The 19,049-nt window shown below is 37.7% G+C and overlaps 1 protein-coding gene across 3 annotated transcripts; it reads right to left on the bottom strand.

The window, feature by feature from the left end:
• Positions 1–821: 821 nt before the first annotated feature.
• On the bottom strand, positions 822–14,065 carry LOC113109508 (inositol hexakisphosphate and diphosphoinositol-pentakisphosphate kinase 2-like). 3 transcript variants are annotated; one of them, XM_026273066.1, is made up of 14 exons: positions 13,751–14,065; positions 12,487–12,528; positions 11,288–11,493; positions 10,541–10,736; positions 10,236–10,326; positions 7,987–8,072; positions 7,549–7,703; positions 5,076–5,177; positions 2,961–3,122; positions 2,749–2,870; positions 2,447–2,548; positions 1,823–1,909; positions 1,620–1,695; positions 823–1,087 (listed from the first exon to the last, which is right to left on the bottom strand). In XM_026273066.1, exons 3-14 carry the CDS (start codon positions 11,435–11,437, stop codon positions 974–976), a joined length of 1,443 nt encoding a protein of 480 aa, XP_026128851.1. In that variant the 5' UTR covers positions 11,438–11,493; positions 12,487–12,528; positions 13,751–14,065; the 3' UTR covers positions 823–973. The 3 variants fall into 3 exon arrangements, with proteins under 3 accessions (XP_026128853.1, XP_026128851.1, XP_026128852.1); XM_026273067.1 differs by having other exon boundaries at positions 11,288–11,529; XM_026273068.1 differs by lacking the exons at positions 12,487–12,528; positions 13,751–14,065 and having other exon boundaries at positions 822–1,087; positions 11,288–11,477.
• Between the last annotated feature and the right edge of the window lie 4,984 nt (positions 14,066–19,049).

Here is a 19,049-nt window from a genome sequence, read left to right on the forward strand (position 1 = left end):
TATGACCCACTTAAAATCTTGCTCATTACTTATAAAGCCCTGAATGGTTTAGCACCTCAGTATTTGAACTATAATCCTCCACGTCTCCAAGCCCAGAATTAAGGGCAGATTATTTTTCTATTTAGTGCCCAAACTCTGTAATAATATATCTAACATTGAATCAGACACACTGGCCCCACAACTGAGCCTGGTTTCTCCCAAGGTTTTTTTCTCCATTCTGTCACCGATGGAGTTTCGGTTCCTTGCCGCTGTCACCTCTTGCTTGCTTAGTTGGGGTCACTTTATCTACAGAGATATCGTTGACTTGTTGCACACATACTATTTAAACTAATCTGGGCTGGATGACGATGTCACTGAATTCAGTGAAGAATGATCTTTTAACTGAAAATTTTATGTCTACATTCTTTTTCAGATATTGTTCATTATTGTAGGTTCTCTATGTCCCGCCTGTCTCAAATGCATCTACAAACGCATTTCTACACAACGCATTTCTACGCATTCCCTCCTTCTGACAAGCACAGTCTGTTTTGATTGGTCAAACACCACAAGCACTCGGCAGAAAATGTAACGCCTCTTTCCATAATCTCAAGCTTCATCTTTCAAAATAAATGTAAAGATGTAAAATGTAAAGTTAATAATGTCCATAGTTTTACCGTCAGTTCAAGCCCAAAAGAGTACCAGTGCCATTATCAGACTGATATTACTTTTCACTAGCATGATCTGAAGATGATTTAAAATTGATCCTACATTTGGTGAGGATCTGATGAAAGCTATAACAATATAAAATTCATAATGGCAGACTAAACCAAAAATAAATGTTGTCATCATTTACCCACCCTTTTCTGCATGCATTTCATTCTCTCAAGGAATAGACTACGAAATCAGATTCAATGGCAGAAGACTATTAATACAATAACTAGGTGCCTAAACATCTTTACTGCTTGACTCCTATTAATAAACTTACTGGACCCACTTACATTTCAAGGACAGTTTTCAGCTGTTCAAGCTTGGCTTTGCTCTCTTCAATTTCTGAATCATTATTTTGGCCCAGTTCTACCAACAGCTGCCTGGCAATGTCCAACACTTCCTGTCCAATTCAAACAAACACAACGCAAATCAGCTAATATTCAAACACAGGCTTTAGATATGCATGATGAGTAATATTTGTTACATTTACATGACATCATTTAGCAGACGGTTTTATTCGAAGCGACTTACAAATGAGGACAATAGAAACAATCAAAATCAACAAGAGATCAAAGAAAAGCAAGTGCAAGTCTCTGTTAACTTAACACAGCACATAAGGGTTTTTTAATAATATAACAAATAAAAATAAAACCGTATAAATAAAAATAGAGCAAGCTAGTGTTAGGTCTTTTTGCTTTTTGTTAACTGTATAATAAATGAAATAAATCCGATAGAATTCAAAAAGAATAGAGAAGTTTTTTTTTTTTTTTTAAGAAAACAAGCAGTTAGTAAATTAATAGAGTGCAACTCTAAAAGAAGGCAGTTTGAATTTTTAAAGAACAAAATTAGAATAGAAAGTGCTAGAGTTAAGCTAAGGGTCAAGTAAAGATGGAAGAGATGGATTTTGTTATTTATTTAAAAAAAATATTTACTTGGAGTTGTTTTGGTTTTTTCAATTTCAGTTTTCCACTTTTGTAACCTTCACATTTTTCAAAGAGGTCAAAAAACCTGAAAAACACAACATGACAGATAGTGGGTTTTTAGTTGAGTCGTGTCAATTTTCATATTTTATTTTTGAATTAGTGAGTGTGTATGATGAATCTAGCTCAGCGACAGTAGAGGTGAAAGACCGTACCGCTGATGTCGAACCTCCATTTTCATCTTCTGTTTGGGAGTTCTGTCACCGTGTCGAATCACAGCAATCACACACCTCAACTCCATCCTGAAATCATACCACAGCACTCGAACAGATATTTACTTTGAGCTTATACAGAAATAAAAAGATATAAATTCGCACATCAGCAATATCACACAGTATTAATGTGTTAAAAGAAACCGCTCCACAAAAATGAAACTTCTGTCATTCTTTATTCAGTCTTTCCAAATCCCTATGACTGGCTTTCTTCTGCTCAAGCAATAATTAAATGAATATCCAGTTGGCTGAAATCACCGCAGTGGCAGCACATTGTGACTCTCTTTAACTATTAATGGGTTATTCAAAACTCACTACACCTTTAATAAAAGTACATAAGAGTATCAGCAAAAACATCCCGCTAACAATTTGTGGTTTTGGTGAAAACGAAAGAAAGTCGTATAAATTTGAGACTAGAAAAATTAGCTAATGATGATTTCATTTTTGGAAGAACTAGATTTTAGTTTCCGGAAACTAGCTTTCACTAGCTTAGCTACTAATAGCATTGGTAATGTAATGATCACTCTAAGTGTAAAACAGTGCTTGTCTTTGCTTGTCAGGACATACATGGTCCCAGAGGTTGTGGGAACTATGGGAATGTCCTCTGCTTCTAAAGGAATAGACCACGGGATCTGAAACTGTGGAGCCAGCTCTCTCATGATGATATTCCTGTGGGGAAAATGAAAAACAATAAATAAATATGCTCTAATTTTGTTCTACATTATATAGATTCATAATCCTTATCATATCATCTGGTTATAATTAAAATTGCAATAAAGAAAATACGAAACCTTTTTTGCATCTGACAATAAAACATTATGTTGAAATATAAAATCACTGGATATTTGGGACTTGTATAGCGTACTAACCCCAGGATCTTTGCACAGTCATCGTAGTATTTCATGGAGTTCTTGACGAAGCTGAAGCCGTTGACGTCACAGACGTATGACTGGCCATTAGCACGGAGCAGATCGAACCCACACACCGTTTGCTATAAATGAGAAATCGCTAACGCTTCATGTCAATACTTCAGATATAAAGCTTTAATTGACTCTAAATTGCTTTCAACATCTTTGTTCACCTTGAAAGCCGAACAGACTTTCCATGCGATGAGTTTCTCTCTGGCATTGAGGATGACTGGGTAACGGACCTCTTTTCCCTCACTGTCTCGTTCCACCTTCCCATCCAGAGCTGGAGATTTACGGGCCTCTGCGTGGGCATAGTCAGGACCTACAGTATACACCTGATGTGCACAGACACAAGGAAGCATATGAAACAGTGGCGCTTCGTTCATGAATAAATCAGGGTCTATAAAAAGACTAGGAGAATATTGGAGAACATCTACAGTCGTGGCCAAAAGTTTTGAGAATTACATAAATATTGGAAATTGGAAAAGTTGCTGCTTAAAGGAACACTCCGACTTTTTGGGACTTTAGCTTATTCACAGTATCCCCCAGAGTTAGATAAGTCCATACATACCTTTTTCATTTCTGTGCGTTCTGTAAGTGTTATTTGATGCACCCACCGCTAGCATAGCTTAGCACAAAGACTGGATGTAAATGGATAACGGTAGCATAGTAATCCCAATAAGTGACAAAATAATGCAAACATTTTCCTATTTACATGTTGTGATCTTTATAGTTACAGCGTGTACAAATAACAAGGCTATATAAGACAGAGACCATTTTTAATCGTATAAATACTGGGAACTATATTCTCACTAGGCGTTGGAACACAGCTAACGTTACTTGGGAGGAGTGGCTACTTGGGCGGAGAAACGCGTGCAGCCATCATTGTGTTGCATAAAAATGGCTTCACAGGCAAGGATATTGTGACTACTAAGATTGCACCTAAATCAACAATTTATAGGATCATCAAGAACTTCAAGGAAAGAGGTTCAATTCTTGTAAAGAAGGCTTCAGGGCGTCCAAGAAAGTCCAGCAAGTGACAGGATCGTCTCCTAAAGTCGTCTCGACTTTTGGAAGATGGCCTGGTGTCAAGAAGGGCAGCGAAAAAGCCACTTCTCTCCAAAAAAAAACATCAGGGACAGATTGGTCTTCTGCAGGAAGTATAGTGAATGGACTGCTGAGGACTGGGGCAAAGTCATTCTCAGATGAAGCCCCTTTACGATTGTTTGGGGCATCTGGAAAAAGGCTTGTGCGAAGAAGAAGAGGTGATCGCTACCATTAGTCCTGTCATGCCAACAGTAAAGCATCCTGACACCATTCATGTGTGGGGTTGCTTCTCATCCAAGGGAGTGGGCTCACTCACAATTCTGCCCAAAAACACAGCCATGAATAAAGAATGGTACCAAAACACCCTCCAACAGCAACTTCTTCCAACAATCCAACAACAGTTTGGTGAAGAACAATGCATTTTCCAGCATGACGGAGAACCGTGCCATAAGGCAAAAGTGATAACTAAGTGGCTCGGGGACCAGAATGTTGAAATTTTATGAAACTCCCCAGATCTTAATCCCATTGAGAACTTGTGGTCAATCCTCAAGAGGCGGGTGGACAAACAAAAACCCACTAATTCTGACCAACTCCAAGAAGTGATTATGAAAGAATGGGTTGCTATCAGTCAGGATTTGGCCCAGAAATTGATTGAGAGCATGCCCAGTCGAATTGCAGAGAATGTCAAATAATGTCATGTAATTGTCGATAAAAGCCTTTGAAACGTATGAAGTTCTTGTAATTATATTTCAGTACATCACAGAAACAACTGAAACAAAGATCTAAAAAGCAGTTTAGCAGCAAACCTTTTGAAAACTAATATTCATGTAATTCTCAAAACTTTTGGCCAGGACTGTACAGTGAGTTGCAGACAGTAGCACAACCGCACAATCTGAATGACTGATCTTTATGAAAACTCATGAGTCTGTGTGATAATGTAAAGTATGTCACAAGGTGGCACTAATGAGCTTATTCACATTTTTTCAGAAAACTTTGGACACATATTGTAAACACAACCCATCTCAGTGTTGCCAAGTCAGATTTTAAGTGACCACAAGAATGTGATATTTAGCCCCTAAAATGCTACTTTACCAGGAGAACCCTGTCCTAAAACATGTAGTTACCCCCAAGAAAGCGCATTTTGCCAGGAGGCCCCTCTAGAAACATAATTGGGCTAGGTTTGGACTAATATGAAAATGCATAAAGATAGTGTGTGAGTTGAAGATAAACGACTGCGCTACCTTCACATCCGTTCCATCCGTGGGCATGAACTCCTCATAGATGTAGGATCCAGTCTTCCTGACGTTACTCTCCGGAGAATACACGCTACTCCTGCTGCCAATCTGAAACAGACGAGACGTGATCAGAAACCGTGAGACACACGTCTAGTTAGGATGATTTGATGCAATGAAGAGAAAGTTCATTTATCAATGAAGATAACTACAAAAACCTTTCAAGTATACCATGTCATGTTATGATACTATCTTCTTCTTTCTGAATAATAAATACTTCTTTGCAGTTTGCACCACACTAAATCATTAAAAACACAAACAATCAGAGACGTCAGAGTTACACAAGCAGCTCAGCTACTCACAGCATGTTATGTAACTGAGTCCCAGTATAATGACAACCTAGAAATTTGAATATATTTGATTTGAATAAAGTATAAAGGCTGCAAATACTCATTATTTAAAAACATTGGCTAGGCTTTAAACCCTGTTCACAACGTCAGCAACTACACAACACAATCTATTCTCAATAGTAAGCTGACAACATGAGTGTTTCAGTCTCACACAATACACAGGACACACGGACCAGAGAACCAGACAGGGCAAGCCGTCCTAAACTAGACACCTATGAGTCACTTTAATATACTGGAACACAAATCATTCTCATGTTTTGGGTAGTTTAGACCTTGCTCTTGGTGTCCTCTGTTCTTCAGGTGCATTTTGTTTATAGAAATAGACGTGATATATATATATATTGTCCCACACTTAATTTAAATTAATCATTATGTAAAATGCACTTATTGTGTACATACATTTATTACATTTACATTTAGTCATTTAGCAGACGCTTTTATCCAAAGACAGTGGAAGCAATCAAAACAACAAAAAGAGCAATGATATAGAAGTGCTATAACAAGTCTCAGTTATACACGTAGCATGGGATTTTAAATAATATAATAAATAAAAAGAAAACAGATAGAATAAAAAAAAATAGAGCAAGCTAGTTAGAGGTCTTTACACAAACACACACACATATATATAATTGCATAATAAATGAAAAGAAAAATAGAATACAAAAAGATTAGAAAGTTAGATTTTTTTAAGAATAGAATTAGAATAGTGAGTGTTAAAGTTAGAGGATCAAATAAAGATGGAAGAGATGTGTTTTAAGCCGATTCTTGAAGATGTCCAAGACTCAGCTGCTCGGATTGAGTTGGGGAGGTCATTCCACCAGAAGGGAACATTTAAAAGTCCGTAAAAGTGACTTTGTGCTTCTTTGGGATGCCACAATCAAGCGACGTTCACTTGCAGAACGCAAGCTTCTAGAGGCACATAAGTCTGAAGTAACAAATTTAGGTAAATGGGTGCAGAGCCAGTGGTAGTTTTGTAGGCAAACATCAATGCCTTGAATTTTATGCGAGCAGCTATTGCAAGCCAGTGCAAATTGATAAACAGAGGTGTGATGTGTATTCTTTTTGGCTCTTTAAAAATTAATCTTGCTGCCGCGTTCTGAATTAATTGTAAAGGTTTGATAGAACTGGCTGGAAGACCTGCCAAGAGAGCATTGCAATAGTCCAGCCTGGACAGAACAAGAGCTTGAACAAGGAGTTGTGCAGCATGATCCAAAAGAAAGGGCTTGATCTTCTTGATGTTGAATAAAGCAAATCTGCAGGATCGGACAGTTTTAGCAATGTGGTCTGAGAAAATCAGCTGATCATCAATCATAACTCCAAGGCTTCTAGCTGTTTTTAAGAAATGTCTGTTACACAAGCTGAGATGCGAGTAGCTACCGTCGGATCATCAGGATGGAATGAGAGGTAGAGTTGAGTGTCATCAGCATAGCAGTGATATGAAAAGCCATGTTTCTGAATGACAGAACCTAGTGATGCCATGTAGACAGTGAAGAGAAGAGGTCCAAGAACTGAGCCCTGAGGCACCCCAGTAGTTAGATATTGAGACTTGGACACCTCACCTCTCCAAGATACTTTGAAGGAGCTATCTGATAGGTAAGACTCAAACCACTGAAGTGTGGTTCCTGAGATGCCTTTCGCCAGTAGGTTTGATTGGAGGATCTGGTGGTTAACTGTGTCAAAAGCAGCGGACAGATCAAGCAGGATAAGTACTGAAGATTTGGATTCCGCTCTTGCCAGTCTTAGAGCTTCAACAATTGAGAGCAAGGAGAGCAGTCTCAGTTGAATGTCCACTTCTGAAGCCAGATTGGTTGCTTTCATGGAGGTTGTTGTGTGTGAGAAATGTAGAGATTTGGTTGAACACACCTCGTTCAAGTGTTTTTGCAATGAAAGGAAGAAGGGAAACTGGTCTGTAGTTCTCTAAAAGAGATGGGCTGAGGTTGGGTTTCTTAAGTAATGGAGTTATACTTAAATAATAGTTAAGGCCACTTAATTTAAAGCAAGACCAGTTTTTTGCTTAAAATAATAATCAGTTGAAGTACTTCTGGTGTTGAAGGGCTTGATTGTGGCCTCACCTTGCGGAAGAGCCGCTGACTGCCTCCTCCTGCAGATGTGGGGTAGTAGATGTAGACATTGTGGTCTTCAGCACTCACTGGCTTCTCCACGAAAGGCTTCTGGAAGATCTCTCCATTCACCTCCACATGGTCCTCTCCCTCCACCAGATTACATTCTACAGAAACACCACACAACCATCAAACCCTTCGCTTTAGAAACGGGATATTTGTGTAGAACATGAGTCCGAATGCACACGGTTCTCACTGAAGGGAAAGCAGGCAGAAAGAATATGAATTCACAGTGTGAGTGTTAGATTAGATTATGATTTAATGTGAATTCAAGTTGAAAAGTGCAAAAGTATCTCATTTGCAAGAATCAGCTAAATGACACCACGGTGACACAGGCTTATTTAGTGTAGTCCAAACTGGGTCAGTGTGAGATTTGGGGAGTTAACAAACCTTCTGGTCTGGCAGGATCTCTGTTCAGAACTGCAAAGCGGGGCAGCTGTATTCCCTCAGCCTTCAGTATATGATACACCTCTCTCCTAAACCCCAAAATATTGCACATGAATTAGGATTTTGTGGGAGAAAGGTAAATTGTAAAAAAACAACAACATGAGTTTTCATACAGCAAGTTATTTACATTTAGCAAATGCTTTCATCCAAAGCGACTTACAAATGAGGACAACAGAAGCAATCAAAATCAACAAAAGAGCAATGATATGCAAGTGCTAGAATAAGTCTCAGATAACTTCACACAGTAACGTAGCAATGGGGTTTGATATAAATGTGCTTCAAGAAAACCCATTTTTAAAAAGCCTCTTTCATCTTCCATCAGCATTACTATTATTTGACAGCATTACTTAACATGTGATCAAACAAAAACAAAAAAATCCCATCCGTCGTTCACTCACCCTAACCCTCAAGGTTTGTTTCTGTGCATCAAGCGAGTGCATCAGAGCATTTGTTTAGCATATTTCTCTGTGTATGTCCAGTAAAGAGACAGAAATATCTCAGATTTTATCAAAAAACATCTTAATTTGTGTCAATTTCATTCTTCTGGAATGAAATTAGGATGAGTAAAGGTTGACTTAAATGGCAATGATCATTGTCTCAGAACTGCTGCTGTTCTGCTGTAGACATGAGGATATAGTGTTGTGTATTAAAGCATGTGTGTAGATTAAAGAATTTTAACAATAAGTTGATATGGAGTACATTTTAGACATGGCATTGCCAGACGGTTACTTTGTAACTATTTTTGCTGGAAGAACAAAACCAGAGCCAGTCCCAGAGCAACTGGACTACATTTCAAGACTCTTGAAACAACACTAGGGTAACCACAAAGAGTGATTGATTGACACTGCGTCAGCATCTCGATTCTGACTTCCCCTTATTGCTCAGAACCAAGAAGGAGTGTCACTATTAGTCATGTAGATGCATGAAGTTTCTAAACCAAATCAAATAACTACATTAAACCCTTTCAAAAATCACTTATTTCACAGGGATGACTGCTTCTTGATCAAATGCTTGCTGTAGGATGCTATGTTGACATGAAAACAGTCAAGCATCAACACAAGAGTGTCACAGCAATACCTCTCTCACATGGCAAAACTTTCCACTAATAACATAAACTGTTTCAGGGCAGTGGTAAACTCTTCGTCCTAGTTCCCATGTGCTTTCCAGGACTGGAAAAGTTGCACAGCGGTGATTTGGCATAAGCACCAAGCCACAGTCCGCTTGCCATTGATATTCAGACCAACAACACAATTTCAAATGGGATATTGCTTTTATACAACAAGCCAGTTAAAAAGAGGTTAATATTGCATTGTAAGTTAAAGAGAGTAGAAACCATGACAATCACCTGTGCTAGAGGAGACATACTCCATCCAAAACTGCTAATTCTGTCATTACTGCATGCCAGAGGTGGAAATTAAAGGGGGCTAAAGCAAAAATGGCCACCAATTTCAAGAAAAATGCCCTTGTACAATTAAATTAAATCTATTATGACTATCCCGATTAAAGTAAAATATGAAATCGAATGAAAAGCGCTGAATGCAACATTGGATTTAGATAAGTTGCATTAAAGATTTCTTTCTGCAGGTTTTTGTTGTGCATTATAACCAATCAAGTACCTGCAATAGCCAATCAGAGGCGTTTCCATTAGTCACCAGTGATGCAGAAATCCAGAGCACTGACTTTAGCACTCTTGTGAATTCTCTCATCATAAACAAGATAGGTTACAATATATGTAATAATTTCATTGTGCAGTGTAGACGGCTCCTTTGGTTAAGGAGATAGTGTGCAGAACTGAAATCAGAAAGCACTGAGTGCTTCAGAAACAGGGAACATTGCTCACAAGTACAATTAATAATCAGAAAAAAAGGCTATGGTAATCAATTCCAGGGGCAAATATTGCCCATTAATGGATGATTACCATGATAAAAACAGCACAATTTTGGCTTCTCGTGACTGGCTGTGAACAGTTTAACCCATTTGGCAATTCATAAGAATAAGTAACATACAGTTTCCCCCATGATGAAAGTTTTAATAAATAATAACAATACCTTGGAGAACCCATCTACTTATCTATCATATATAATGAGCAAAGGTTTTCCAGTTTTAAAAGCATGACGCACAGCTGGTAATATCTTCTGTATCAGAGCAGATCAGGTGTGGTCAATAAACAATACAAACATGATGAAGCTCACCTGTCCTGAATAAAATACTGAAGATCTAGATCATTGATGACAAACGGGTTCCTCAGCTTCTTGTAAGCCACGGCTTTATCAAGGGGGAATCCTTTAAAAACAGACAATAAACATAAATTCACAAAAACAGATTGAATGTACATTTCTGCTCTTGTTGTCAATACAGGAACTGACAGGAGGACTTTTCGTTCTCTCTCAACAATGTAAATTTGACCCGGTGCAGCAGGTGTGACTTCATTATGAAAATATACACAGGGAAATTGTAATGGTAATTGGTTACAATAAACAGACAGGATGCTCCAAACCTCTGGAATGAAAAGAGATGAGGCAGTCACAGAGCGGCCAGTTTTCCACCGGCTCATTCAGCACCACTTCCTCTTCAAACGTGACCACAGTGATGTATTTGAACAGACACAGTCTCTCCAGGATCTCCTTCATAGGTTTGGACTTTGACTTCTTAGACATGGCACAGATGCCCACCACGATCTGTCTCTCAGGAGGCTGCAGATGACAACACACATCTCCAATTAAAACCAGCTACGCTTCAAGAACCCAAATATTTAGCAACAGAAAAATAAATAGTTGTGTCCTAGCTGAAATCTGTATATTTTTTGCAATGTAAAAAAAGCATAATTTTGCCTGAACTCCAGGAAAGAGCAGCTCTCAGTGCATTTCTTCAGGTTGGGTATATTTTATTTCATCTATGTAGTCTTTAATGTGCAGTAAATCATTATTCAATGTAATATACAGGCATGACGTGTCAATGATTCAAATGCCTGACGTCTTGCATGATATAACTATTTTATTAAGTTACTTTGGATATTAAAATATATTCTCAGAACTCTGTAATGTTTGTTTACAGGCAGGTTATAAGGAATACTTTTTTTTAGTCTCACAGAACACTATGTCAAGCACAAAATGGCTTGAGATATACAAACTACAAACTACAAGGTGATTCCAGAATGATTTTTTTCTGCTTGATCTGGAAACCAAAGCTTGATCTTCTCCAGTGGGTCAAGAACCTAAACACCCAGACCAGTCTTTACACCTACCGAATCATATTCTGCATCATCCTCCTCTTCCACGTTTTCGTAAAAGCAGTCATATGCGAGCACTCTGCCCGGATCCAGCAGCTCGTCTCCCTCGCCGTCCTCCGCTCCCACAAAGAAGCGCGGGTGATCTGAGTCCTCGTGCACGGACATGTTCACCACAGACAGCTGTTCATGTGAAGCTCCTCCTGCTCCTCACAGACGCTCATCTTCAACACAGCACAGATCACACAGGCTGCACTTATCTGATCGGATACACAGTAATGTGAAGCATTCTTAGAAATTAAAATGACTTATTTATATAATAATATATTTTGCAATTAAAATGCATTCCTGTAATGGAAAAGCTTCCTATTTTCACATACTTTTAGCGATGTAGTGCATTTAGCTATTACAATATGAGTCAGTGACAAATTTAGTATCCACTATAAATGTCAAAAATATTGCATCTAGTTTAAAGTTATCATGTTTCAAGAAATGCACTATGAACTACTCACACGGTTTTGAAAAACTTTTTTTATGCTGTTTTTAGGAAACGAATAATTACATTAAAATAAACATTAAAAATGAAATGTTTCTAAAAACATCATGCAGCATCACTTAAAATGTATTATATGGGAGTGTACACATCTATTCATTTACACATATTTTTTTAATAGAGATCTTATAGTAAAAAGCTTTCACAAATGCTATAAATAAATTCATAATTATTACAATTTAGGGAGTCAAACCACCTGAACTACCCTTGTATTCTTATAAAAGGATAACTGTATTATTTTTTGTCTGAACTGTCCCTTTTGTGACTTATTGACCTTGGCACTTGTGGGTTTCAAGTTTTATTTTCGGTTTAAAGTAGTCTTTTTCTTCTTCACATTGGTCGGACCGAACCTTCGTTAGTTGCACCATGTGACTGATTTGGCACAACTTATTTTTTTTCCAAACATTCAGAAGTACAGTATTTTTGTTAATATTCTTTTCTAGGGAATACTATGCAAAAATTATGCAAAAATAATTATTAGGCTATGTATTTGTTTTATTGCCATCAGAACATTTGTATCGAACTAACATTTTTTAATGATCTCACCTAAAAATTAACCATGTTCAGAATTATTAATCACAAATGCATTCACGTTATTGTAGGAACTGCACAATATTTTCATCATCCCATGAACTATTTTCAGTTGACTGTTTAATGCACTCACCTCTCAGATGTGTCCGAATAATCCCTCAGAGATACGACTGTCCTGCAAAACAATAAAAGATTAAAAAATGATCCAGTTTTTGGAATCAGATAAAAAATAAAATAAAAACGTTTGGAACTAGAAAAAAAAAAAAAAGGAAGACAGACCAGTGTTATTTCATGCTCATCATGTGCTCATTTTCAACAGAGATGGCGCTTCTCATGAGATAAACACTGATGATTGTGAACGGTACAACATGCACTCAATAAGATAAGACAGATATTTGACCTCCTTTCCAGCACCCAAACAAAATGCAACGGTCAAGATCGCTTTATTATGGGATGGGTTCAATTTTCCTAAATCTTCTTAAGGTGGTTTATAGGTAGGCTAAGAATTACATGGGCAAGTGCAGGACTTACAAGGTTGATTATATCGGGTGGGGAGCACAAACATGAGTCCTCTATGCTAACATTGTGCAGTTTAGATTGTGCTGGTTACAGAGCGAAGGCTAGCAGAAACCAGCAGAAAGCTTCATCTATTTAAGCACAAAAGAAGACATTCTGGGAAACGTGTCTGTGTTTTTTCTCCATTAAGTGGAAGACAATGGTTTGGTTTTAACACTCTTCAAAATATATTCTGTGTTCCACGGAAGAAAGAAACTCATACAGGTTTGGAACAACATGGTGAGGGTGGATTGAGGAACAGTTTTCCATAAACATCATCAGTTTATACCAAGTAGGGAAGGTTAATCTGGAAATGTGAGTGATTACAGATTACAAGTTATTTTAAAGCACAGTCACCACAAAATCAGACTTATTAGAGATCATTCTGAGGTTAAATACAGAGTTAAAATCATAACAAGATATACTTTAATAGCTATAATGCTGTTTTTTAAATCAAATCTCTGAATAGTTTGGATATATTTATTATTACCTCACACACCACTAAACAAATAACACAAGCATCAAATAACAGCTTGTAGTTAATTTATTGTAAATGAACGAATATCACAGAAGTGTCATTAGACTGCTTCAAGATTTCTTTGATTAACTTTATTCAATTAGATATCGGAGTGAAATCAACAGTAATTTATTTGAATAAAAATTAAATACAGTATGATGATGGGCTCAAATGCATTAGTAATGCAGGAAAAGTGCAGGCAGGAGGTCAGTCATGTGCAGTTTGATGTCTCACTTTTAGCAGCTAATGACTCTTCCTGCACGAATATAAACACAGCACGTGCTGATGCTAGAGCTGACAAACAGAAAATACTTTATATTCTTACCTGCTCTAAAAGAGACGGACGTGAAGAGGACAGCTGTGGGCTGCTACGTCATCTGTTCACACACACAAAAACTGAAGGAGGTGAGCTAATATTAGCATAACGTTACATGCTAAAAGCACCAGCAGCAAACATCATCATCATCATCCTCATCCTCATTCTTCAGCTAACGGGCACAAACACAGATTACATCATTCTGATCCTCTGCAGGCCTCTGCGATTCTGCATCAATGATGTATTACACCCATCTGTATGACTGCAGCACGAGTGTACTTCAAGTTCAGGCTTTAAAAAACAAAAATCGGCAGTCAGAGGGGCGTGGCGTCAGACGTGACGTCACTGCGAGGGCGGGGCCACGGTGACGAGCGTTTCTCTGTCAGTCGGTGGCAAGGGGCAAGGAACTCGACCGGAAGTTGAAGTCGGGTGGGGGCTGCCATCTTTTAGCAGAACTTCACTTGCGTTAGCATTCCCATTGACTCCCATTCAATTTGGCGTCACTTTGACAGCGAATAACTTTACATCTGAGGCGTTTAAAGACTCTGTTTGTCCATTATTTATTTCTAAAGATACACGACAATGTATAAAGGGCTCCATTACCTTCTATGTTACATTATGGCCCCGTATGAACAGTTTTTGTAAAAAATAGGCTAACGATTGCGTCATCACCACTCGGCTCTCTGTCGCATTACCGTACAGACAGGTGGAGAAGCTCGCAGGCAATTAACTTAATATGGCGTACTGGCGTTACATTTTAAAATAATACACAAAATAATTAATCAGAATACTTACTCCTACTCACTCACGACAAAGAACTCCCCGCTCAAGCTCGCCGTCTCTGCAAGATTAACGATGGCAGTTTTCACGCACAGCCACTTAGAAGATTTACATCTGGCAGACAGGTTGCTGACGTCGTCAAGCTTCGTTTGAGTCTGCGCGTCAGAAACGGAAGTGCTAAAAAACGCTAAAACTGGGCTTCATTTGTCTCAATTGAGTTCCAATGGGGTCGCTGTGTCCATTTCTTTTACTGTCTATGGTCGGTGGACGCTTTCAAGGTAGACTGGCTGCTTTTAAAGGGGTCATATGATGCGATTTTTTTCTGTCCCTCTGGAGTGTTACGTTTGAGAGAGGCGGGGCATAGATCTCTTACAGTAATGTACAGTATTTTAAAAATAATGTTTTTTGACCATTGAAGCATGTCAAAACCAAATACACAAAATAATTATCTTTTAAAAAGCATCATATAAACCCCTTTAAAGTAAAACTCAGCTTGAAGAAGCTTGTGCAGCTTGAAGAAGTTTAAAATACACTGTTTTTGAGGAAGTTGTGGCCTAGAGGTTAGAGGGTTTGACTCCTAACCATAAGGTTGTGGGTTTGAGTCTTGGGCCAGCAATGTCTTGACTGAGGTGCCCTTGAACAGGGCACTGCCCACTGGTGTCCGTGTGTGCGTTTTTGTGACATTTCAGGACACAACTCTGTATAATGACATGGGTATGACACAGGTATTACAAGGAGAGGGTGACTTATGAAGACATAATCCATGTCCCCATTTTTCAAAACGCTTATAAATCATACAGAATGAGTTTTTTTAAGAAAGAAAAATTTTCCTGTAAGGGTTAGGGTAAGGTGTAGGGTTGGTGTAGGGCCATAGAAAATACAATTTATACAGTATAAAACCATTACGCCTATGGGATGTCCCCACATTTCACAAAAACAAACGTGTGTGTGTGTGTGTATATAGTTTGGATGGGTTAAAGGCAGAGCACGAATTCTGAGTATGGGTCACCCTACTTGGCTCTGTCAGATCAGCAGTCTTGCCCATGATTGTGTAGCCTAGTGAACCAAACTGACAGACCATTTTGAAGGCTCAGGAAACCTTTGAATGTTTTGAGTTGTTAAGCTGATTTGCATGTCTCCATATTCTAATTTGTTGAGATCGTGGATTGGTGTGTTTTTGTTAAATATGAGCCAAAATCACCACAATTAAAAGAACCAAAGACTTAAATTAATTCAGTCTGGTTGCATTGAATTTGTTTAATACACAAGTTTCAAAATTTGAGTTGAATTACTGAAATAAATTAACTTTTCCACGTCACTCTAATTTACTGAGATGCACCTGTAAATAACCCAATCAAAATGCACAGTATGTTTCCTTATTAATAGACAATTTTTTTAAATAAATATTTGGAACTGTTTTGTCTTGTGTAGTTTTCTTAAAGTACACAAAACATAACTTATAAGTGCCAAATACATAAAGTGATCCACTTTACATGTTAAATGTTTTTCAACCCCAATTCCAGAGAATTTCGGACTCGTGGGACATTTGCAATAAAATCAAGAATCTGTGATTTGTTCATCAGCTCAGACCTCTGAGCTTCTGAAGTCAAGAGAGATTGGACCAAAAATGTAGCTTTCAAAACCTAAACAATTAAAGTTAATATTACAATACTATAAAACAATTGTGAAAGATAATGATGATTTCAACAGATAAATACTTCAAACTATTTTTGTACACATACTGTACTATACTGTATGAAAGAAATAACATTTATAATAATATAATATAAAAAAACAGTTTTACAATAAGCGAATAAATAATGCGGTTTTTAAAGTTCAGTAATAATTTGGTGAGATATTGTGTGTTACGGGGAGAATGAGATGTGCGACGTTTGGATCCATTTGCAAAGCTTTATTTAAAGATGTGGTCAAAACAGGCGAGGGTTGATCAATGTCAAACAGGTCTATGGAGGGCAAGACACAAGAGTAGTCCAGTGAATAGGCATGATAGATATCCAACGAACAATATCCAAACAAGGTAATCCAAAGGGTTAATCCGAAACACAGGCGATGGTCCATGCAAGGGGTAAACAGTATTCGTACAGGGCGAGACGAGAGGGGAAATCCAAGACAATATATTTCAGGGTAGGCAGAGATAATACAAAAACAAGATACACAGGCTGAATGACACAAAATGAATTTAAAATAGTTAAAAATAGAAAATTATGATACATAAAATACAGTGCAGTCAGTTTGGACGTAGCATAGTGCTCATTTACTAAATGCACAGATAAACAGATGAGTTTTGACTCTTGACTGAAAACAAAACATCTAATTCTTGCAATGTTTTTTAGATGATAGTATGCAGATTTATTTACTGCTTTGACATGACTACTTAAACTAAGGTCTGTCTCCAGAATCACACCAAGATTCCTGACTTGATCTTTAGTTGTTTGACCCCTAGAGTCTAGGTATGCATTAACCTTGAAAACTTCATCTTTGTTTCCAAAAGTAATGACTTTTTCCTTGTTTAACTGAAGAAAGTTCTGCCACATCCAGCTGTTAATTTCATCAATGCATTGGCAGAGGGAGTCAATGGGGCTGTAGTGATTTGGTGATAAGGCTAGGTAAATCTGGGTGTCATCAGCATATCTGTGATAGGCAATTTGGTTCTTTCTCATTATTTGACTTAGTGGGAGCATATACAGGCTAAACAAGAGTGGTGCAAGAATTGAGCCCTGTGGGACTCCGCATGTCATGGACGTCCACTTAGACTTATGCTCTCCTAGACTCACATAATAATCTTTCCCTTCTAAATATGACCTGAACCAATGGAGTATTATCCCAGAAAGCCTGATCCAGTTTTCCAGAATATTTTACAAATATCATGAAGTATGCAAACGTCTCTTCAGCGAAACAAAAACATCATGTCATGTCATGGTTCATCACCAAAGTCATTCAAACCTCTCCAGATATAACAGAATTAATGGCAGTCTTTGGAATAAAACAGACAGGCTCCTCTGGTGTAAAATATTCTTCAGGATCCACAACATAAAGTTTTACAGTCCACCATATCTTTTCAAAAACATTTTCCCCTACCTCATTAGCAGACACTGGAAATTAATGTTTTACTAAATCTTGCATCATGCAAAAACTTTCCAAACGTATGCAAATGATTACTATGTTTAGTAAACAGGACTTCTCGTTGGTGAAACACACAGCACTCTTCTAGGAGTATAAGGAGTATTTGGAGAGACAGTCAGCCACAGGAGTCACAACGTCTTCAGTGTTTAACCACCATATCCTAAACCTTATTTAGCAAACACTGGGATGTCAGCACATAAAGGACGAAAGAACAACTGTCACAGGTGTGGGTGCAAGCCAGGGGCAGTCGAGGACTTGAGTGCAGGGTTAGACAGGCTTTACTGAAAGTCCAAAAATAAAAATAACAGCAACAAACAACAATGACAACAACTGCTCCCACAGCACAACAATAACACTGCAGAAAAGAGCACATGGTAGGGTGAATTCCTGGTCTTGTCAGACCCCAAAACATAGGAGTGTCATGATTCTGTCACCCAACACTAGAAAGAAATTCAGTTTCAGTCAGAGTGATATGGGTCAAAAAAATAAAGTCATAATTCATCCTTTTAACAAATAGTATAGGATACAATTTGCTGCTTTATCTGGACAAATGTTTGACAACTTAGAGTCATCTTAGCTTAATCAAACTGATTATTTTCTGGAAATCTATTCACTCTTAGGCCATAGAAGATGTAGTAGAGTAATTCAGATATCTGATAAAAGCCCCACAAGTGATCCACATAACAATTAACATCTTGTGAAGTGATCCATCATCAAAATCCATCAAGATGTTTTTAATTGGAAACATTTGTTGTTGGCTAAAATACAAGTCCTCTGCTCTCCATTATATTGCTTTATTCTGTGAAAAAGCCATTTCATCTGAATAGGGAGAGTACATATCAAGTGCAAACAGTCCAAAACAGTTTTAAACAAATATTTTGGTGGATTGGCATGAGATCTTGACAGGGGATGGATATTTTCTCTGGAGGAAGAGTTATAATGGATTATGGATTGTTAATTTTGGCCAGACGTACAGTTTAAAGTTAAAAAGCCTTAATAAAAAAAGAAAAAAAACTTTCTTTTTTTCACAAATACACAGCTTTTCACTTCATAGGATCTACTGGTGACCAATATCTGGACAGTTGACCACAGCAATCAATTGCTTTTTAAATGCATTTACTTAATTAATTTGTAATTAATTTGTAAAAATAAATATCGGAAAATGGATTAATGATGCACTCACTTATTATATACATTTTGTAAATTATGAACTCAAAAAAGTTAAGGACTGCAGCTTTAAATCCTCATTAAACACCACGTGTGCTTATGGGATCGGTTCAGTCATTCACTCACTCGTTTTGACCGAAAGAGTCATGACTTCTATTCAGTAATTGGCCATCGATTCAGACCAATAGATTTGTGAATCGTTTGTCTGATTCATTAA

The sequence above is a fragment of the Carassius auratus genome, chromosome 10 (assembly GCF_003368295.1).
Source record: "Carassius auratus strain Wakin chromosome 10, ASM336829v1, whole genome shotgun sequence".
In the NCBI taxonomy this organism is placed as follows: Eukaryota; Metazoa; Chordata; class Actinopteri; order Cypriniformes; family Cyprinidae; genus Carassius; species Carassius auratus.